Source organism: Schistocerca nitens, chromosome 4, assembly GCF_023898315.1.
Source record: "Schistocerca nitens isolate TAMUIC-IGC-003100 chromosome 4, iqSchNite1.1, whole genome shotgun sequence".
Lineage (NCBI taxonomy): Eukaryota > Metazoa > Arthropoda > Insecta > Orthoptera > Acrididae > Schistocerca > Schistocerca nitens.
Window position 1 is genome coordinate 529,596,841 of NC_064617.1, and position 24,407 is coordinate 529,621,247.

The 24,407-nt window shown below is 41.1% G+C and overlaps 1 protein-coding gene across 1 annotated transcript in view; it reads right to left on the bottom strand.

Annotated features, from left to right (window-relative positions):
• The window catches only part of LOC126251660 (splicing factor YJU2), a 68,513-nt gene that overhangs the window by 17,873 nt on the left and 26,233 nt on the right, over positions 1 to 24,407 (bottom strand). The window contains exon 6 of the mRNA XM_049952231.1: positions 1,069 to 1,219. Within this exon, the coding sequence (XP_049808188.1) occupies positions 1,069 to 1,219 (151 nt within the window). The remainder of the gene's footprint in view (positions 1 to 1,068; positions 1,220 to 24,407) is intronic.

Genomic DNA, 24,407 nt, shown 5'->3' on the forward strand with positions numbered 1-24,407 from the left:
CCCTTCCACACCAAAAAATCCCTCCCATACAGCCTGGCCACCCATGGCAGACATATCTGCAGTCATGAGAACTCCTTCATTCAGTATGCTGTTGGTGTCACAAAGGCCTTCGCAGACAGGCAGTACCCCCCCCCCCCCCCCAGACCTAATACACAAACGGATCTCCCATGCCATATCACCACACACACCTGATCCTCACATCCATTCTAAGAGCCAACCACACAGAAGCGACCCTTGTCACCCAATACCTCCTGGGACTGGAACAACTGAACCACGGTCTTCGTCAGGGCTTTGATGATCTATCATCATGCCATGATGTCCTGAAATGAGGGACATCCTACCCAAGAAACTTCCATCCCCTCCCAAAATAGTGTTCTGCTGCCCACCCAACTTCCATAACATCCTTTTCTACCTCTATGCCATTCCCACCCCCAATCCCCTGCCACCACACACTTATACTACCCCATCAGAGGATGCGCAACCCGTCTAAGCTGCCATGTTATATACCAGCTCTGCTGTAGCCACTGCACAGCATTTTACATTGGTATGACAACCAACCAGCTGTCAAACAGAATGAATGGCCACTGTCAAACTGTTGTGCAGATGGGAGCTATCCTTACAGCACCTCCTTGATTCCCATAACCTCCCTGGTCTAAATCTAAGATAACTCACTGTCCCCCACAAACCCAATAGTGTGTATGTGTGTGTGTGTGTTTCCTGAAGCCTGAGAAAGGAACTTCATTTTGAAAGCTAGTAAAGCAAAGCTCTTTACCTTTCGTGCATGTATCTGTCAACGATGTAGTGTTTCTGCCTTACGGTGAGTCAGCTCTATATTACTAAATAATTCATTTACATTATAATCTATCCTTTTCATAATATTGAGGTTAAACTGTTGTTCACATACTTGTACATATGTTTAATCCTTATGTTCTTGTGATGTGTAATAGGCGAGGCAATGGAACAAGTAAAAAAAAAGTTTCAAACTCTGGATAATTTCCTTTAGGAAATAAGAACCAGACATTGAAATTACATTAAACTAAAAACAATAATCATGAGCAAAGAACTTACTGTCTGTGTTGTCTTTAACTGTACTGGTTCTGTATAGCGTGCTATTTTTTGAGGGGGTTCATTACTGTTGCCAGCACTGACATTAGTACTCGTGATATTTGAAGTTTCTACAATTTCTTCTGTTATAACCTTCTTCTTGCCAAATACAGACCTAAGAAAAGTAAATAACACACTTTAACGTCAGAAAATGCATTTGAAAATTAGAAAATATGAACAACTTCAAGAAGGTACTTTTAACAGCTCTCAATATTTCTTGGGTTACCTCAATTTATGCTAGAATGTGCTTTCTGTGGTTGTACATGAGTGGTCTCTTGGCAACCAGTTCAAAAACATTTTCTACATTACTATGGACTTCTCACATATGCTCAGATTACCTTCAAATCTAAGGTGTGATACACAGATACGTTCAAAACTGGACATGTCCCAGACATTTTCACTCATGCAACTGCTATCAACAAAGGTTATGTATCTGTCAAATGTCTTTTACATTTATATCAACCACCTTTCATTTCCCTGTATTTACTCTCAAACTGTCAAGGACATTTGGTTTACCCGTGATTGTATCTGATGCTACACCATTAATTCTTGTTAATAATGACATTATAGACACTGAACAAAAGAGAAAAAACTGAGCAACTCAAGAACCTTTAATTCTAGAATGCACAGTTAATCATTAAGAACAGAACTGTAGTATCTGCTCAGTGGCGAAATACACACATGATGTACCAAGAAAAAGGGGAATGGGTGGACGGAATTCTGAGAGACAGTAAAGAGATACACAGAATTAATTTTAGACAACATCAATCATTAACTGTAGATTTGTGTGTGTGTGTGAAAAGGGGGGGGGGGGGGGGGTTGACGATGATGATGATGATGAGGAGGAGGAGGAGGATAAATTAATGATGTACACTGTGGGTGCTTCTCTTTACTGATTTCAGAGACAATATAGGGAATGGGAAGGAAATTCTGCCCTGCAGAGCAAAAACTGCAGGAAGAGCAATAATGGAGGTGGTAAAAGATGCACTCAGTGTTATATACTGCTAAATTACAATGGTGATGTACTGCTAAATTACAATGGTGATGTGTTGCTCATGTTCTGAAATTATGAGCTCCGTGTTAACAGAAGTCTCTCACATTGGATGAAGGTCACACAGTTGGGATGATTATAATGTAATATTTAATAAAACATATAGTTCTGAATCTCTTGCTGATTAACAAAGCACATAGGTACACCTGTGGCCAACTAGCGTAAGACTCAAACCAATGACATCATAATGTGCATATGGAGCAGTAAACTACTGTGTCATACAGTACTGTCAGTTCACAACTCAAACGATGTGCATGTTTGGTACTGTAGTACCTCACGGCACTTTTCAAAGGAAAGAGCCATGTGATAGTAGTTCCTCATTACCTCTATGCTTTGATCTCACAAAAAGAGTATTTGACTGCATAAAAAGAGTCTTTTACTACAAAGTGTTGTAGGTAGCTGACACAGACATACTGTTTTTCCAACTTCAGACTACTGCTGATTTATATCTAGGGAAACGTAGCACCAATAAAAAATATGTATCCTGTATAGACCACAGGTTTCAATGTGCTGCATTGATCACAATAACATTTAAAAATACAGTTGTCATGTTGACAGTGGTAGAAGAGAAAATTAAAAAGTGCTCAAATGAATTGTAATTAGCTAGGGAATAACAGTAAGCAGGTTAACTGAAACAGATAGAAGAACTAAAACGAGCTGCAAGTGTGAGATTCTGAGGAAGATTTCAGTTGAAATGATGTGCAATGGCAGAGAAATAGGTTGTTAAATTACAATGGGAGAGAGTGGCTGCCCAGTACTTACTTTCACAAAGTGAAGTTCCGAATACTGTCAACAAAAACTTTTGAAAGTAGATAAAATTGTTTTGGAAACTGTAGGTACCATCATCAAGGAGGAAAAGAGGATTTGGTTGGGTAGTGCTGAGAAGGAAGGGCAGGTCACTCAACCCCAAGTGGATAAGGATCCACCTGAATTAGGATGAAGGGAGGAAAAAGGTTGAAGAAAGAACATATAACTTCCAAAAGTTGCAAACAGTTTTATTTCTACTTTTAAGTGTATTTATCTGCAGTACTTGGCATTTTACATCCTGAAGGTAAGTACTTGCCATTCATTCTGTCTTGTAAGTTAACAGTTTTCCTAATCGAATTTTCTTTTTGATACAGGAGAAAAGATTGTATTAGATGAAATATGTATACAGAAAAACAGAAAATAAACATGCAAAAGGAAAACCCGTAGAGGAGAAAGAGAGAGAGAGAGAGAGAGAGAGAGAGAGAGAGAGAGAGAGAGAGAGAATGTAGTACTAAAGAAAAACATTTCAAGACTATGAAAATTTTAATTAACAAAAAAATAATGAATAGGGGCAACCACAAAAGGGTACAAAATGTCACTAATTAATAAAGTATATGAAGTATAACACTGAAAAAGCTCAGGCTCTTCACTGAAACCACATTTTTCGGGCTTATGCTTCACATTTCCTTACATGTTAGTTTCAGTGTCCCAATGTCCTTTCATGTTTTCAATGAACAGTTTCTGAGCCTATCACTGCATCTTTTACTCTACATTTTGGTTCAGGTTCCACTATTCATCTGTTATGCCTCACTAAATGGCCCCTAGAACTTTTCTTCTTTCTGTTACCTTCAAGAGCTTTTTCTCTGCATGTTTTGCATTTGGAATCTCCAAATTTGTGTCTCTTTGGACCTGACTCATCCTGGAGGTTCTTCCCTAAATCCACATTTTCACTGCTGCTACCTGTAGTGTGAAGTCACGTGTACAATTTTTGCTCAACAGTGACAGAATAACTGGTAAGACTTGACTAGTTCTCCATATACTTAAGTCCTAACAGGCAAGCAAGCAAGCAAGCACTGCTGTTCTGCCCACAGAAAGACCAATCGGACCTCGCCAACTGCCATATCATCCATCAGCCAATGGCATCATTTGGATGTAGTATGGAGGGGTGGGGGTCTGCAGACGCACTTCTGGCCATTGGCAGGTCAGCAGACATTCAAGTAGCTCCTCAGTTAGCATCAGGAGGCTGAGTGCACCTAGTTCCAGTCCTCTCACCAACTAAGGAAGAATCCCTAGCAGTTGCTGCATTTGAAACCAGGTCCTCTGTATGGCAGTCAGCCTGCTGACTACTCAGCTACTGTGATGGACAAAGTCCTAATAATATTACTTTTTTAAACAGTTTATGTTAGTCTATGTAAAGCTCTCATCAACTCGAAGGATGGTTTGAACACTACAGGGCTTTACTAGGCATGGTCCTATTATAAGTGAAATGTCTTTCTTCCTCTGATCTTTGGACTAACTTACCCAGCCAGTTATGTGTGTGTGTGTGTGGGGGGGGGGGGCTACAGTTGAAAATGGACTCCGAACCATGGTGCAACTTGACATTTTTCACGTTAACAAACACTGTCAGTGGTGAAAAAGAGACAGTTAAAAATCAGAGGAATGATCGGGGTTTGAACATGAGATCTTTGGATCTGTAATCTTGCACTTTGCAACTGGGCTACCCTCTTTTAATGCCAAAGTTATTGCATGCTGCCATGATTCATAACTGGTTTGTAATCATATTAAACATTGGAAAATCCAGGATGGAGGAAAGCTGCTACTCACCCTATAGTGGAGATGCTGAGTTCCAGATAGGCTTGTGACAGACTTTTTGTTGTGCCTATCTGCGACTCAGCATCTCCACTATATGGTGAGTAACAACTTTTGTAATCATATAAACAATATACTGCTGTGAATAACATGGGTTTATGTTCCACACGATAAACAATGTACAATGGCACAATAACATCTATTTATCAAAATTCAAATATGAGGCAAGGTGAGAGAATGAAAAAAATTGCTAGATCTACATTCTGTAAAGAAAGTTTCTTGGATGAAATTCACTCTATGACATGTTATGTAATGTACTTGTATCTTGGGATTAATTGAAGCCTTAGATACTGTTTCATCATTTCGTAACTGAACTGTCACTTTTCAACCCTAACCAAGGATACACGTTACCACAACTAAGATTTCATTTTCACATTTGTTGACTTTGTCAACTGACAACCAAACTGGCAATTTTCAACCTAAGCTATACCTTTGGCTATGTGACAAATCTCTCTGTCAGCACAACCTACATTCCAAACAACTAATACAAATGCAAAAAAGTAGTTTTGGTGTCCTATGCTTTTCCTTTTTGCACCTTTATGATAATATGCACCACAACATCATAACTTCAAAGGACAACGTTGACATCCAGTATTGAAAGGTTCAACTGACCCATACATTTATGTCCTAGTTTAACTATTATATTGGTTCAAAAGTGAAAATATAGAGAAGTTGGAAATAATAAAGGGAAGATGATGTAAACATTTGGCACTGGCAGCACCAATATTGTGACAAAAGTCAACCAACATCACAGCACAGTAAAAGTACTTAATGAAATGCAAATCTTCATTTAGTATGAGGATACTGTGAGTGAACAGAACAGCATGCAAGTTGGAAAGAGTGTACTAATACAACTGTTTAATATTAAGCTTAAAATAAAAACTAGCCAAATAAATATACAAAAAACACCAATTTGGTAGGCAGCAGCCATACGGACACACTTCCAAATGCTTTCACATTTATACCACATACATGGAACAAAAAATTAATGAATATCTTAAGCTGAATAAAATGTAAGCTTTTGCATATTATGAAAGTAATTAAACAGGAAGTTATTAACCCAAGGAGCAAGGAAGAAAAATCATAGATTAGTGTTTGATATCCTGTTTATATCAGAAGAGAGAAACAGCACAAGTTTGTATTTGAAAAAATGGAGGAAGGAAACTGGTCATGTCCTTTACAAGGGAATCACTTCAGAGTTCACCTCTAGTTATTTAAGAAAAAACATGAAAATATCTGGGGCATGCTCCTCCCAGCTGCAAAGTTCCACCTATGCAACTCATTCCGTGGGACAGACAACGGGCACAACAGATGTTCTTATGCTAACAGAAACCTGCATAAAACATGTGAGAATTGAGCTTTTGCAGAGGATCTTCAATGCATAGACATTAACAGGGGGGGAAGCTGAAAACCTGGAAGTTGATCGAGTTTGCTGGAGGAAACCTGTTGCCCAATATATTACTTAATGTTGGAGAAACTAAGTTTAAGTAAGTCCAAGATCTGAAGTGGTGAAAAGTGCGATGAGATATTCAGATTAAGCAAATGTAGAAAAGTAAATTACATGTAGCAGTCATAATGATCTTTTGTATCTCTGCATTTGAAGGGAAAACACTGCAACAATCAATGCTGGATGGAAGTGTATGTCAACACATGAGCCACTGTTAGATGACACGAGGGTTAGGTGGTGCAATTGTTTCCAGTAAAGTCAGGAGGAGGAGGAGGAGATTTAGTGTTTATCGTCCCGTCGACAACGAGGTCATTAGAGACGGAGCGCAAGCTCGGGTTAGGGAAGGATGGGGAAGGAAATCGGCCGTGCCCTTTCAAAGGATCCATCCCGGCATTTGCCTGAAGCGATTTAGGGAAATCACGGAAAACCTAAATCAGGATGGCCGGAGACGGGATTGAACCGTCGTCCTCCCGAATGCGAGTCCAGTGTGCTAACCACTGCGCCACCTCGCTCGGTCCAGTAAAGTCAAAACAAGTCTAAATGGAAAAGAGTGAATTGCAGATTATCACTCTGTCAAGAGAAAGGAAACCCTGGTGCTCAAAGGTCAACATACCACAGTCATGTCAAAAGTAGAAAAACTGATAACCAGTCACGGTGCATTTCGAACATGGCAAAGGTCATCACTTGCTATATGACAATGCCCCAGATCCTTCTGCAAAGGACACGGTCACACACACTGCTTCCTTAAATACTGATTCAGCCCCCACCCCCGCCCCCTTATTATTATCCTCTGGACATGTCAGCCACTCCCTTCTTCCTACTTCCTCAGATGAAGAGACTATTGCATAACAGGAATTTACAGAAAGATGATAACTGATGTTGAAGAGCAGCCTAAGCACAGACTTCTACCATTAAGGTTTCCAACAAGTCATCCACCATTGAGAAAAATGTGTTGCATTGAGAGGTTAATATATAAGGTGTTGAAAAATTCAATTCCCAAACTGATAGACATTACAACAAAGCCAACAACAAATATATTTCATTAAGCAACAAGGTGCATATGAGGTGTCTGTTCTTCTGGACATGTCCAAACGAAGAGACGCCTTTTTGATCCAGCTGCCATTATGACACCTCCAGATGGCTCAGAGGTCAGAACATCTGCCTAGCAAGCAGGAGACCCGGATTTGAATCCCAGCCCAACACAGATTTTCAACTTTCCCCATTGATTTCAATCAATTCCCACTCGCAGCCAATGTCTGTAATTCTTTTGCAAAGCAACAAGCTGTAAGATATGCATATTGAGTGAGCACTAAGCATTCATAAGTACGCCTGAAGTGAAGGAGATAAACATAAAGGACCCTATTGAAACATCATTGCACCAAAATTAATGGGTTGATGAAAACCTACGAACAGTTATTCAAGGTTACCAGAGCCAATTTTCAGTAAACTTGAGGGCTAGTATTGTGGGCAACTTCACTTGTTTGGGTTCCTCACAAGTACTGTCTCAGTTCTGCTAATGGATTCACCATTTCTTTTCAAGAAGATCACAGTTCATACTAATTGGTGGAAAGTCAACAAGTAAAACAGAAGTGATATTTGGCATTCTCCAAGGAACTGTTATAGGCCCTATACCATTCCTAATCTATATAAATGTGATAAGATAAGAGAAATAAAGAGCTGAGGCAGAAAGATTCAAGTGTTTGCTTTTCCCGTATGCTATTTGTGAGTGGAATAGTAGAGAAATAGTCTGAAAGTGGTTTCATGAACCCTCTGCCAATTGCAGATGCACATGTTGCCTCAATGACTCAGGTGGCCTATGCACAGACTGTTCACAGAAGAGCACCTGCTGAGGTTATTGGAAGGGGTACCTCCATGTATCAGAGGGAAATGTGGTCAACATGGGGCCCCAGTGGACTTTGCAAAACCAGTACATGCAGCATTAACCCATACTTTCACCAATCACTGGACCAGCCTGGGATGAGCTGTACATTGGCATGTGTGATTCTTAGACCTCACCCCACTACCTTTCTATGGTGCTATATGAAAGCCACAGCATATTCTACTCCTGTGGTTAAAACAATTCCTGCAGCTGCCACAAACTTACAGAACATGTCACACATTTTAAATCCCTCATAATGTGCTGCGCTATGACAACACTGACTCTGCACTGAATTTAATGCTGCTTATTTTGAACATTTGTTGTACCAATAGAGGGGCTGGAACCCTGGATAGTCTGCACTAATGTAATATGCATTTTTGACAACTGGTTGCTTAAAGAAATATATTTGTTGTCATCTCTGTCATTGTGTCAGTCAGTGTTGGTATTTTTATTTGAACAGCTTGTATAGAGAAGGATTAATATCATCACCAAGTGTCCTGGTTGCAGCTTGATTTTTCAAGGAGATAATTAAACTTTATGACTACATCTTGCAAATAATGGAGAGAGAACAAAGCACTGAAATTAGGAAACTAGGAGAAAAAAGAAAAGCAATACCTCAAAACCAACAATTACAGGAGGGAAAGGGTGTAAATGATGAAAATACAGCCAACATGTATGTATCATATCAGACGTGTGACCTCATTCCTGGCCTCATCGGGTTAGCATTCCGTAGAACTCGGTTTTATGCAGCCTTGAGCCAATACATTGTATTTCCCCTAATTAGTTTAAAGTGAACTGTATAGGAAATTAACAACGCTAGCACAGTGTTGTGGCTGTATCTACTAGGTTTGTTTAAAGGCTATTTACTCTCGTACCAACAAGTGTTTTCCAACACCTTTATAAGTTGGAATTACACACGCAAAAAGCCCTGGCAATAAGCAACACATTCCAGAGGTGTGTATTTAGCAGGACAAGGGAATGACCAACAATAAAATCATGATTTTGTTCCCAGATGAAAGTCTCAAATATTTAATGCATTTTGAGAACAGCTTGGTGTTCATAAAATTGAGAAGTTGGTTGGCAGCCCTCCTGCGTATAGAAGTTGTGGACACTCTAGGACAAAGATGATATTTCTATAGTATGATTGATTTTTTAGTTTGGAAGTTACTGATTCACAGTGATGGACAAAGCATTTACTTCAGAACAGTATGCAACTCAACATGTGAGTGCATACTGCTGAGCAGTTTATCCAGTTTTTGTAGGCAGAAGTGTGACATAGAGCAGGCTGTTCCAAGTCAGCCGCACAAGGATGGGTGACTGTAAATGATCAGGGGCTTGCCCAGTGGGCAGGCACTGGGAGTACTGCGCCCAAAAGGGTCCATTTCACTACACTTGCACACTGCTGCATTATGTGCCTGTCGTTTAGTAACATCCTGTGCTTCACTGTGGATGTAGTGATGACAATGAGTTCTAGAAGCAGTCAGTTGTAGTTTTGCCAAGTTGGGAAGAACAGCTTTTGTTTGTTGAGAAAGATGGATTGCTTTAGTGTTTTGTCAGTCACAAAGTTCTGAAAATGGTGAAGTACAACATACAGCATCACTACACGTCTCTTCACGCGATGTAGTACAATGAGCTGGACAGTATGCAAGAAAGCAACTCATTGTCACATGAACAGCAAAGTTCAGCAACAGGTAAATCTGAAGCAAAATACATAAATAAATAAATGCAACAAATAAATACACACTTCTTCTACGCACTATGTATTTGTATTGATTTTGTTTATTACTTATGTGTTACCAACTACTGTAGATTGCTGATGTCAATGAAGATTCCAATGATGCAGTGCTTTGAGCAAGCTACAAAGTTGTACACATCATTGTAACAAACACATCATTGTAACAACTGGAACTTGGTTCTCAATGGGGGCCTTGGTGAAATCGTGCCTGCTCGCTGTCATCGAGTGCTTAGCGACAGCAGACATTATGAAATTTGAAGGAGTCTGCCTCTTCAAGCAAATGGTGTCTTATCAGATCTGCAATTTGCACACAGTTTTGGAAAATCAACTACAGTAGAAGTTCCAGACTTTTACTGCTTTAACCCTTGACTAAACCACAAATGTTGCAAACGTTGCTCGACTCACAATATTTGTGAGGGGCATTAATTTGGAACTACAGGTTTTCAAAGAGCTGCTAGATGTGTTACTTCATGTCATATTTGAGATTGTCTGTAGAAAACATGTGCTTGCCATGGGACAGGGTCTGTTCTGTGGAAACAAACTATCTGGATTTAAGTCCACATGAGAATCAGTGGGACCATCTTAGTTGAACTGTTTGTGCTATGGATCCTCAGCTCAGAAACCTAGTGCAGCTGGCCATGGTACTGGAGCCGCCATGTCTCCACATCCCTGTCAGAACCTTCCAGAACCTCATTGTCTTTCTTCCTGCATGTCTTGTAGTGGTCCGCACTGCAAAAGGTGGTTATTCAGGCTTTTGACAGGTCACATCAATGTGACTAGACAGTGTTTGTGTTAAGTTTACTGGGAATAACAAAGTGCTCTCCTTCTCAAGCACTGGATGAATATAGTGTCAGTAATCTAAAATCATAGGGCGAAATGACAACAAAGCAACTGTTCACAGTGGTGTGTACAATGTATGAGTCTGGCGATATACCATCTGACTTTTAGAAAAATATCATCCACACAATTCCAAATACTGCAAGAGCCAACAAGCTTTTAACAGCTCATGCATGCAAGTTGCTGACAAGAACAATATACAGAAGAATGGAAAGGAAACTTGAGGGTGTATTTAGAAGGTGATCAGTTTGGCTTTAAGAAAGGTACCAGACATGCATTTCTGATGTAGTGATTGATAATGGTAGCAAGACTAAAGAAAAATCAAGTCACATTTATAGGATCTGTCGACCGGGAAAAAGTATTCAATGATGTCAAATGATGCAAGATTTTCAGAATTGCGAAGAAAATAGGAGTAAGCTATAGGGAGAGATGTGTAATATACAACATGTACAAGAGCCAAGAGAGAATAATAAGAGTGGAAGACCAAAAACAAAATGCTCATATTAAAACAGGTATAAGAGAGGGGTGTAGTCCTTCGCCTATTCTGTTCAATCTATACACTGAAGAAGGAATAATGGAAATAAAAGAAAAGTTCAAGAGTGGAATTACAATTCAAGGTGAAAGGATATCAGTGATAAGATTTTCTGATGACATTGCTATTCTCAGTGAAAGTGAAGCAGAATTATAGGATGTGTTGAATGGAATGAACAGTCTATGAGTACAGAATTGATAGTAAATCTAAGAAAGACACAAGTAATTAAAAGTAGCAGAAATGAGAAGAGCAAGAGACTTAACGTCAGAATTGATGGTCATGAAGTAGGTGAAGTTACGGAATTCTGCTACCTAGGCAGCAAAATAAGTCATGACGGATGGAGCAAGGAGGATATAGCAAGTAGACTAGTGCAAAGAAAAAGGGCATTCCTGGTCAAAGGAAGTTAAAATGGCTCTGAGCACTATGGGACTCAACTGCTGAGGTCATAAGTCCCCTAGAACTTAGAACTACTTAAACCTATCCTAAGAACAACACACACATCCATGCCTGAGGCAGGATTCGAACCTGCGACCGTAGTGGTCGCGCGATTCCAGACTGTAGCGCCAGAACCACTCGGCGTCAAAGGAAGTCAACTAGTATAAAACGTAGGCCTTAACTTGAGGAAGAAATTTCTGAGAATGTGCATTTGGAGTACAGCATTGTATGGTAGTGAAACATGGACTGTGAGAAAACCAAAACATAACTGAATTGAAGCATTTGAGATGTGGTACTACAGATGAATGTGGAAAATTCACTGGACTGATCAGATAAGGAGTGAGGAAAGAAATATAAAGAAATCACTGACATGAAGGAGGACAGGACGATAGGACATCTGTTACAACATCAGGGAATAACTTAAATGGTACTAGAGTAAAAACTAGGGTAAAAACTGTAGAGGAGGACACAGACTGGAATATATCCAAGCAGCAATTGAGTACACAATTTGCAAGTGCTACTCTGAGCTGAAGAGGTTGGAGGAAACCTACAACTGGGACTGTGCACCATTTAACCTGTTTAGTCATACAGACGAGTGTCTCCAGTGTTATTATGACAGGCGATGTGAGCCAAGGTTAAAATGGTCACTAGTCCAATACCAATAATACACTACTGGCCATTAAAAATTCTACACCACGAAGATGAGGTGCTACAGACATGAAATTTAACCGACAGGAAGAAGATGTTGTGATATGCAAATGATTAGCTTTTCAGAGCATTCACACAAGGTTGGCGCCGGTGGCGACACCTACAACATGCTGACACGAGGAAAGTTTCCAACCGATTTCTCATACACAAACAGCAGTTGACCGGCGTTGCCTGGTGAAACATTGTTGTGATGCCTCATGTAAGGAGGCAAAATGCGTACTATCACGTTGATAAAGGTCGGATTGTAGCCTATCACGATTGCGGTTTATGGTATCGCGACATTGCTGCTCGTGTTGGTCGAGATCCAATGACTGTTAGCAGAATATGGAATCGGTGGGTTCAGGAGGGTAATACGGAACACCGTACTGGATCCCAACAGCCTCGTATCACTAGCAGTCGAGATGACAGGCATCTTATCCGCATGGCTGTAACGGATCGTGCACCCACGTCTCGATCCCTGAGTCAACAGATGGGAACATTTGCAAGACAACAACCATCTGCACGAACAGTTCAACGACGTTTGCAACTGCATGGACTATCAGCTCGGAGACCCTGGCTGCGGTTACCCTTGATGCTACATCACAGACAGGAGCGCTTGCGATGGTGTACTCAACAACGAACCTGGGTGCACAAATGGAAAAAACGTCATTTTTTGGATGAATCCAGGTTCTGTTTACAGCATCATGATGGTCGCATCCGTGTTTGGCGACATCGCGGTGAATGCACATTGGAAGCATGTATTCGTCATCGCCATACTGGCGTACACCCGGCATGATGGTATTGGGTGCCATTGGTTACACGTCTCGGTCACCTCTTGTTCGCACTGACGGCACTTTGTACAGTGGACATTACATTTCAGATGTGTTAAGACCTGTGGCTGCACCCCTCATTCGATCCCTGCGAAACCCTACATTTCAGCAGGATAATGCATGACCGCATGTTGCAGGTCCTTTCTGGATACAGAAAATGTTTGACTGCTGCCCTGGTCAGCACATTCTCCAGATCTCTCACCAACTGAAAACGTCTGGTGAATAGTGGCCAAAAAACTGGCTTGTCACAATACGCCAGTCACTACTCTTGAATGATGGTCGCATCCGTGTTTGGCGACATCACGGTGAATGCACATTGGAAGCGTGTATTCGTCATCGCCATACTGGCGTACACCCGGTGTGATGGTATTGGGTGCCATTGGTTACACGTCTCGGTCACCTCTTGTTCGCACTGACGGCACTTTGAACAGTGGACGTTACATTTCAGATGTGTTAAGACCTGTGGCTGCACCCCTCATTTGATCCCTGCGAAACCCTACATTTCAGCAGGATAATGTATGACCGCATGTTGCAGGTCCTGTACGGGCCTTTCTGGATACAGAAAATGTTTGAATGCTGCCCTGGCCAGCACATTCTCCAGATCTCTCACCAACTGAAAACGTCTGGTCAATAGTGGCCAAAAAACTGGCTTGTCACAATACGCCAGTCACTACTCTTGATGAACTGTCGAATTGTGTTGAAGCTGCATGGGCAGCTGAACCTGTACACACCATCCAAGCTCTGTTTGACTCAATGCCCAAGCGTATCAAGGCCGTTATTATGGCCAGAGGTGGTTGTTCTGGGTACTGATTTCTCAGGATCTATGCACCCAAATTGCGTGAAAATGTAATCACATTTCAGCTCTAGTATAATATATTTGTCCAATGAATAGCCGTTTATCATCTGCATTTCTTCTTGGTGTAGCAATTTTAATGGCCAGTAGTGTATATTCCCTGTAGTAAACCAGTTGCTTTCAGAAAGGTTTGTGTGTCCAGCAAATGGACTGGGAAACATACATGATTAACTACCAATATTGTGCTTCCCACTGGTTCCTTCCAATGCCCATGGATAATATTTACAAGTATAAAACAGGGTAGTGGTTCAAAGTTACTTAAGTGAAGAGGCACACCAAAAACGTCAGTTACTCATAAAGAAGTTCAGTCTGTTGGTTTCAGTTACTCCTCTCCAAGTTTGTCTTTTCCATTATATACCAACTTCAGGTAGCTAATGAATTCATGATTTGTGGCATCCATATGGAGGTCCTGAGGTTAGACAAACCCCTCCTTGGGATCAGAGACTTACCTGCCAAAATCGAATTTACATCGGCCACAGTGTTTTCAGAGAATTCTCGTCCTCACAGACTGGTATAGGAAAGGTTGATATGGTACTGGTAAATTGCAGGAGAATCCAAGAAAAGGTCCCAGAATTAGTATTGCTTATTGAAGGTTATAATGCCCAGGAAGATGGTTGAAACTGGAAGTGAATAGCAATGAAATCCTAAGTTCAGATTGGAATGTTCATCGCAAGGATAGGATAGGCCCCAATGGTGGTAGTGTATTTATTGTCATAAAGAACTCAGTAATATCTAGTGAGGTTATCACAGATCCAGATTGTGAATTAATCTGGATGAAGTTAAGCATGAAAGGTGGTCAAAAATGGTAATTGGATGATTTTATAGACTTCCTGGGTCAGGAGCTGTATAGATAGTGTGCTTCAGAGAGAACTTACAGAATATTGTTGACAATTTTCCTGATCATGCTGTTTTAAGGGAGGGTGACTTCAATCTGACTGGTATATATTGGGGGAGTAATGCCTTCAAAACTGGTGCCAAAGACAGGGATTCATGTGACATGAATATTTGACCGAAAATTACTTTGAGGAGATAGTTATGGAACGAACTCGTGAAGGTATTGTCTTAAACCTCCTAGTAACAAACAGACCTGAGCTTGCTGAATCAGTTAACATAGAGTAGGCTATCAGTGACTGTCAGGCAGTGATAGCAACTAGACTATGGGTTTCACAACGGATGGTAAGAAAGGTAGGAAAATAATTTTGCTTAGCAAGACTGACAGCGTACAAATTGCAGAGTATCTGAGTGTGTCCGCACCAAATATTCAGTGATGAGAACAAAGACGTGGAGCACAAATGGAAAAAATTCAAACACATCGCTCAATATGCCTTGGGCAAATATGTTCTGATTAAGGTCTTACGGGATGGGAAAGACCCATTGTGGTTTAATAGCCCTGTAAGAAAACTGCTCTGTTTAATAAAGAGTCCCTCATCTCAGATTCCGGAGAAGTCAAAACCTGGCTGACAAACCAAACCTGAACAAAGGGAAAATAAGCATAAGGAGAGCAGTGAGAGAAGCATTCTGTGATTTTGAAAGTAAAATTTTGTCAACCGATCTGACTAAAAACCCCTAAGAGGTATTGGTCTTAGCTTAAATCAGTAAGCAGTTCAAAATCATCTATTCATTCAGTCAGAGACCATACTGGCTTCAAAAGAAAAGATAATAGAGAGAAGGTCAAAATACTGCATTTGGTCTTCTGAAATTGTTTCACCACAGAAGATTGTACCTTATTCCCTTCTTTCAATCACCATCTGATCGTTTGAAATGACAGATATTGAGATATCCAAACACGGAATAGTAAAGCATCTACAATCACTTTACAGTTGAAAGGCATCAGGACCAGATGAGATACCTGTAAGATTCTACAGAGATTATGCAAAGAACTTGCTTCCCTTCTAGCAGCAGTTTATCATAGATTGCTGGAGAAACGAGGGATACCTGGCGACAGGAAGAAAAGCGCAGATCATTCCCGTTTACAAGAAGAGCCATAAGAGAGATGCACACAGTTTTAGAAATATATTATTGATGTCATCCTGTTGTAAAATCACGGTGCACATTTTATGTTTATGAATTATGATGTTTTTGGAGAACAAAAATTCCACTATAAAAATCAACATGGATTCTGCGAATTCGTTCTCTTCCTCCATGAGATCCATAGCACTGCTGAAATGGTGCTCAGGTTGATGCCATGATCCTTGACTTCAGGAAGGCATATGACACCACCTCACACTATATAATGGCATCCGTCCATCCTTGAGGGATGATGGTGTAGCATGCTTGGTTCAGAGTCTGCAGCGTCTGCTGTGGCTAAAAAGTCCCACTCGAGAGTGGCAGTCCCTACTGCAGTTTGGACATGTGAAATTTGAGGGACTTCGAACAGAAGCCGCTCTGTCTCTTCGCTTTGTCCTCTTCCTGATTTGTTCCTGTGTGCGTTCGTCCTCTGAGAGCTTGATGCCGTTGCGCACAGTTACTCGCCACTTGACACGGTCATCTGCAATGCTTTCCCAGTGACTTGGATTGATTCTGGTCTTGGTCAGGTCTCTCTTGCAGACATCCTTGAAACGAAGATGCGGTCGTCCCACTGGCCTCACACCTTCCTGAAGTTCGCCGTACAGCAGCTGTTTTGGTATCCGCTCAGGATCCATGCACCTGACATGTCCCAACCATCTTAGATGTCGATGACTCAGGAGTGAAAAGATACTGGTTGTGCTTGCATGATGAAAGACTCCAAGAGATCTGAAGGATCTTCCGGAGACAGCGGAGATGGAAGCTGTTCAGTCGAGATTCATGCCTAGAAAGAGTTGTCCATGTCTCACAGCTATAGAGAAGGGTGCTTATAACACAAGCGTTGTAGACTTTTAATTTAGTTTTTGTGGTAAGCAGTCCGTTGTTCCATACTCTGTTTTTCAATCTAGCCATGACAGATGATGCCTTTGCGATTCTGTTAGTAAGTTCAGTGTCCATGGACAAGTTGCTACATATTGTGGATCCCAAGTAGGTAAAGTCATCAACTATCTGGAGAGGATTGCCATCAATGCTAATGGATGGAAGGTTGGTAGTGCTCTGTGCCATGATCTTAGTCTTTTGAAGGCTGATGAGTAGACCAAACTTTTCACAGGCATTTGATAATTTGTTGATTATATACTGCAGCTCATCTTCTGTGTTCGCTACTAGAGCTGCATCATCCGCATATAAGAACTCACGGATAACGACTGTATTTACTTTGGTCTTGGCCTTGAGGCGAGCAATGTTGAAAAGATTTCCATCAGACCTAGTATGTAGATACACTCCCTCCTCACAGTCTTCAAAGGCAAATCTGAGCAGAAGGGAAAAGAAAATCCCAAACAATGTAGGAGCTAACACACACCCCTGTTTCACACCGCTATTAACAGGGAATGCTTCTGATGTTTTACCGTTGAAGCAAATTGTTGCTTGTGTTTTCTCATGGAAAGAGACAATTATCTGCAGTAGTTTAGGTGGGCATCCAATCTTCTGCAACAGTTTGAAAAGCCCATTTCTGCTCACTAAATAAAACGCTTTAACAAGGTCAATGAAAGCAATATAAAGTGGCCTCTGCTGCTCACGACATTTCTCTTGTAGCTGTCTTAAGGAGAAGATCATATCTACGGTTGATCGGCCGGGCCTGAAGTCACACTGAGATTCTGGGTAGATTCTGGAAGCTAAGGTCTGTAATCGCATTAGGATGACTCTTGCATAAGCTTTCCCAGCTACACTTAGTAATGAAATGCCTCGGTAATTGTTACAGTCACTTCTGTTCCCTTTCTGTTTATATAGAGTAACTATCCTCGAATTCCGCATACTCACTGGGACATAACCTTCTTCCCAGCTGGTTTGAGAAGAACAGACTTGTTATACTTAATAACCTCTGCAGGGATCCCATCTTCACCTGGGGCCTTTCCGTTAGCAAGAGAATCTATTTCTCTACTAAGTTCTTCCATAGTAGGCATTGCATCTAGTTCTTCCATAACTGGCATTTGTTTGATGGCATCACATGCATCCTTGCTAACTTCATTCTCGACTGCATACAACTCGAGGTAGTGTTCAACCCAGCGTTCCATTTGTTTGCCTTCATCAGTAATGACTTCACCCGTCTTGGACTTCAGAGGAGCTGTTTTTCTGACAGTTGGTCCAATTGCTTTCTTAATACCATCGTACATTGCCTTAGCATTCCCAGAGTCGGCCGCTTTCTGTATATCTACACATAAATTCAATTCAGCCAGTAGTTATTTGCGCATCTCCTGTATGTTTGCTGTGCCCTGTTCTTTGCTTTTCGTAGGTCATCTCGAGTTCTTTGATTTGGGTTTCTTTTGTAAGCAAGCAGGGCTTTCCATTTAGCCTCAGTGACTGGTTCCATTTCTTCCAAATTTTGCTCGTACCAGTCCTTATTTCTTTTTCCTTGTATTCCATAGGCCAATACTGCTGAGTTGTAGATTGCACCCAAGAGTTTTGCCCATTTCTTATCAACATTCCTTTCTGCTTGCACGTTTCCTGGGAAAGCACTTTCAAAATTACTGGCAAAATCCTGCTTTCTTTGTGTGTCGTGAACATGATCTGTGTTGATACGGGGATGACCTCTCGGTTTAGCATGGTGACATTTCTTAGGAGTGAGCCTCAATATGCACGCCACTAGGGCGTGGTCTGTGTTGCAATCAGCACTATGATAACTTCGTGTCAGTAGCACATTTTTGAGAGCAGTATGCCTAGCTATGACTAAGTCAAGTTGATGCCAGTGATGAGAGCGCGGGTGTCTCCAAGACACCTTGTGCTGATCCTTAAGCTGGAAATATGTGTTTGTGATACAGAGTCCATAAAAGCAGCAAACTTCAAGCAGTCTCTGGCCATTTTCATTCATTTTTCCCACCCCATGATGTCCCAGGCAATTCGGCCATATGTCGTTATCTAATCCAACTCTAGCATTAAAGTCCCCTAGAATTTTATTGTTTAGTAAAAAGCTTTGAGCTTATAAAGTATTGGACCAGATTTGTGACTGGATTTAAGACTTCCTTGCAGATAGAACTCAATACATAGCTCTCAACAGAACAAAATCAGTAAATGGGAAGGTAATTTCTGGAGTACCACAAGGAAGTGTGACATGACCATTATTGATTACAGTGTATATAAATGATCCTTAAGACTGTTCACAGATGATGTGGTTATCAGTACAAAGTAGCAATGCCAGTGGCAGTATCAGTTTGCAGAGGCTCTGGCCGTTGACCCTGAATGTAAATAAATGTAACCTATTGCACGTACATGGGAAAAGAAGTCCACTACTGTACAACCACACTATTGATGAGAAACTGCTGGAAACAGTATCTACCATAAAATGTCTCGGAGTAACTACCTAGAGTGACCTTAAGTGGAATGACCAAATGAAACAAATAGTAGGAAAAGTGGATGCCATATTGAGATTCATAGGAAGAATCTAAAGGGAATGTAATTCATCAACAAAGGAAGTACTTAAAAAGTCACTTGTTCAACCAATTCTTGAGTACTGTTTACCAATATGGGACCCTTACCAGGTAGGACTGTTAGAAGAGATAGAGAAGATCCAACAAAGAGCAAACGTTTCATCATGGGATCATTTAGTAGGTGTGAGATTATTACCGAAATGCTCCACAGACTCCATTGGCATACGTTAAGAAGTCAAGTGTTGTGCCTCGCAGGAAGGTGTACTATTGACATTTCAAGAGAACACTTTCTGAGAAGAATCAGACAGCATAGTACTTCCTCCCTCATACATATTTTGCAATGACTATGACATGAAAATTTGAGAAATTACAGTCAATACAGAGACTTACTGACTATCATTCTTCCCATGTGTCGTTCACGAGTGGAAGAGGGGTGGGGGGAATCAGTCAGGGGTACCAGAAGTACCCTCTGCCACACACCATTAGGTGGCTTATGGAGTATGATGTAGATGTAGATGTAAATGTAGGCTGGGCAATGGACTCTTCCTACTATCCATTTGTGTACTCTGTAAACCAAGCTGTTCCAGCTTGAGAGCTCAGCAGCAAGCAACTGGGTGCCCACAGGCACTGGCGGACAGAACGAGTAAACAGCTTGCACATGTGCACACAATGTGACAGGTGGATAGGGGAGGGAAAGCAGCTTAAATCCAGCACTGTGCAAAAAACAATTGATAGGGAGGAGACCATGCACAGGGCAATACATAATGACTGATTATAATTAACAAAAAACATTAATATGAGCCAAACGTACAAACGTTTTATTTAGTTTGAGAAATATATTTCCATTTATTCGCAATTAATGAAATATTGGGTGTCAGTCCTCGAGCTGCCACAAGACGCAGAATAACCTTTTAAAATGTTGGTTTGTGCAGCTTACACCTTTCTGCAAGTTTTACTCTCTTCATTAAAGAAAACAGTTTTTCACAACCATATGTTGAGACAGACATAGATATGAAGCCAGCTGCGTTTCTATCTAATTTGGGAAAGTCTTTTGCATGAAGATCATGATACCATCTTACCAAATTCATGGTGTTTTAATATCTGGCCTTGAGCAGTGTGCTGTTTTGCAATTCTATTAGTGCTAGTTGCATTTCTGAAGGAACAGTATCTGGTACAACTTAAAATGCAGTGCTAAACAGGTTTAACTCATTTTGTAGGCATCACATGTCCTGAAATGTCACCTCAAAACTTTAGTGAAGTTGTACCATAATCTGTTGATGATCACCAAAACTTATTTCTTCAGCCAATTGAATGGAGGAAAAACATTGGAAAATGTTAAGTTTCCACTACCAAGTTGCCTTTTAAATAGACGAAGTTTTAAATAGACGAAGTTTTAAATAGACGAAGTTTGTCCATGAATGTATTAATCTTATCACAAATATCAACACTTAATAGATGCTTTCCTTGAAGTGACGTATTTAAGCTGTTTAAAATCAGTGGCCAGGTCCGCTATCAATGTCTCGTCACTGAATGACAGTTGGCTCTCTCCTTTCATTTCCATGAACAATGCAGTTTCTTCCCAAATTGAGAAAAATACACCAAGAGCTTTGCCTCGCTAAGTCACTGTGTTCTCACCATAGGCTGCCTCCAGGACATGCAAAACGCATTTGAACTGGTGGCAGTGGTTGATACCATGGTCTCTTACAAAATTTACACACTTTACCACAACCTTCATGACTTCAGCACATTTCACACTGTCTGCACAAAAGGCTTCCTGGTGCACAAAACAATGCATGCTTGATATATCTTTCCAAAATTATTTCTTGATTTTTTCCTTCAGACGAGTCATGAAGCCTTGCTGTCTTTTGCTGTCTCCCAACCATGTCACTTGTTGGGCGACTCTGATGTTCTCGTTATTGACATGAAGGTGGATACTCATCGTTTCATCATTCTGCCTACCCTGTGCCCCTAGTTCTGCAACTACTCTATTGTTGGCATGCCTAATGGCCGGGACTGTTCAAAGATGTGGAGGCCATTAAGTGCACAGATATTCTGCTTAGGTCTGGCACCAGGCTGCTCGACCCATCTTTCACATGCAGGCGCACACTCCGTCATCCATGGGGCCGCATTCATTTGGACTTTACTGGACCCTTTCTGGGATGTATGGGGCTCATTGTCATGGACACTTATTCTAGCTACCCATATGTGGTCAGCATGGTGTCCACCACCACTGATACCCTCTCGTCCAGATTCTAGTCATCAAAGGGCTTCCTTGCACCATTCTGTCGGACAATGAACTGAAATTCATGGTGGTGGCTTTTCAACAATTCTGCACCTTCAATGGTATCAAACACTCATTTAGTCTGCCATTTCACTCGTTCTCCAACGACAAACCAAAGGATAAGCAACAAAATGTTGAAAGTGATGGGTGCTTTCAGCAGCATGGCTGGGCTCATGCTTTTCCTGAGTACCTACAGGACCACCCCTGCCCAAGACTATAGCCCGGTGGAGCTCCTTCAAGGGCAGCAGTCACGTACTCTCCACCACCTCCTGGGCTCACTGCTCACAAAACCTCGGACCCAGCATACCGCTTGTTTTCTACCAAGTTCAGCTCTGTGGGCATGCTTGTATGGGGTGAAATCCTCATGTGGATGCAGGCCACAGTTGTTGCCACCCGTGGGTGGCACCTTATGATAGTGGACATTCCAAAGGGCTTGGAGCACTGACATACCAAGGAGCACCATCTGCACCTACTGACTGTGCCACCGCTGTTGACACAATCAGTCCTGGATCGCCTGCTCTTACCACTCTCAACTTATTCTTCTGGATCCCAGTGGCAGTTCCCAATGCTGCTGGTACAGAACTGGAGGTTTCAGTGGGACCTCCACCATCTTGGCCATTGCTGCCCATAGTGTTGTTGACTGTGTCGCTATGCCCAAGTGCACTGCCAGATAAGCCAGCATTTTTCTCCGTCGGTGGGCTTCTAAGCCGAGCCTCAACCTGTGCCATCTGTTCACCTCCACAGCATTGTCCAGGGTGCTTCTGGCCCTATGTGCCCATTTCAGGGGGGAAGTATCAGGTGTCCTGGCCAAGTGAATTTGAAGGCCTGCCAGACAGTATGGAAATCAATGACAGCTCTGTCTAGAGGCGCTTCTGGCACAGGCACTGTCTTGACACACCCACTGTACTGACCTATCAGTGCCCTCAGCTTTCCTTAAAAGTCTGCTGTGTAGTGGCTCCACAGTCAGTTGTGATTTCTCTGTGCTACAATAGTGATCTCGATACACATTATTGTCTTGGTTCTGAATTCACCATGTCTTAGTTTTTGATCTTGGTTTGCTCACTGCCCTGTTATTCTGTCATGCAATCTATATTGTCTGTGTTTCTTTCAGGTTGTCCACCTGTCACTCTTTGGCATCTCACTATTGATACTATTGGCTAGTCAGCCAGCCTCCGCTGATCTCAATTCCTTCGCGGTTTTGTCTGATTCCGGTCACTATGGTGTATGTTCCAAAATCTCACTGTATCAACATCAGTGATATGGATCTGTTATTAAGTGGATTACTCCTATTTCTTGTCTTAAATATCGGTGTGACCTGTGCAACTTTCTAATCTTTCAGGTACATATTTCTCGTTGGATGAGTGGTTGTACAATTGTGAAATACAGAGCTTTCATATCAGGATGCTCTGAAAGGAATCTAACTGGTATACTATCTGGACTGGAGGACTTGCATTTAATAAGTGATTTCAGCTGCTTTGCTACATCAAGGATATATCCTTCTAACTTGCTCATCTTGGCTGCAGTTTTGGATTCAAATTCTGGAATATTTACTTTGTCCTCTCTGATGAAGAAATTTTAGAAAATCTTACTTAATAATTCTGCTTTAGTCACACTATCATTGGTAACATTACCATTGCTGTTGTGCAGTGAATGTACTGGTTGTATCTTGCCACTGGTGCACTTTATGTTAAGACCAGAATCTCTTTGTATATTCCACCAGATTTTTATATACAGTTTTCTCGTGGAAACTATTAAAAGCATCTTGCATTAAAATCCATGCTAAATTTTGAGCTTCTGTAAAACTTTACATGCTAAATTCTATGCTTCTGTAAAACTTCACCAATCTTGGGTATTTTGTGTTCTTTTAAATTTGGCATGCTTTTTTCGTTGCTTATGCACTGGCCTGTTTTGTGTACCATGGGAGGTCAGTTCTATCTCTTATTAATTTATTTGGTATAAATCTCTCAATTGCTGTTGACACTGTTTCTTTGGATTTAACCTGAATCTAAGTTAGGCTGTCTCTTAGGAAAACATCGAGCGAATTTTTATCTATGTTTTCAAATACATACATTTTGTGTTTAGTTTTGGTGGGTTTGGATGTTATGGTATTCAGACTCACCATAATTATCTTGTGTTCACTAATTGCTGTATCCATCACGATGCTTCTATACTGGCTCAGGATTATTTGTTGCTAAGAGATCAAGCCCATTTTCTCAACCTTCTACACTTCTACTGAGCTTCTAAATTAATTGTTCAAAATGATTTTTGGAGAAAGCATTTAGTACAATTTCAGATGATGTTTTATGCCTGCCTCAGTATTTAAATACAGGATCCAAAAAACTGACCAACACCAGAGAAAAAGTTTATAAGCCAAAGACAGAAGACAAATTAACAAAAATAGCACTATAGATTGGGTCTCCTCTGACAGTTTGAGGCTCTTACTGGTTCTCCCTTACGGGGGAGGTGGAGTTGGGGGAGGGGTCATTGAAATATGCTAAAATGAGAAATTGTACAATAATATTAATCTACAAAGGGCATTCCAAAAGTTTTGGACAATCATCTCTAATTTTTTTATTTTTTGCAGGAGGAGAATGAAATTTTTTGTGAACATACTTGGAACATTTAGATATACATTGAGCCTACTCAATGTAGCCTCCATCAGTTGTGACACATCTGGCCCAACATTCTTTCCAC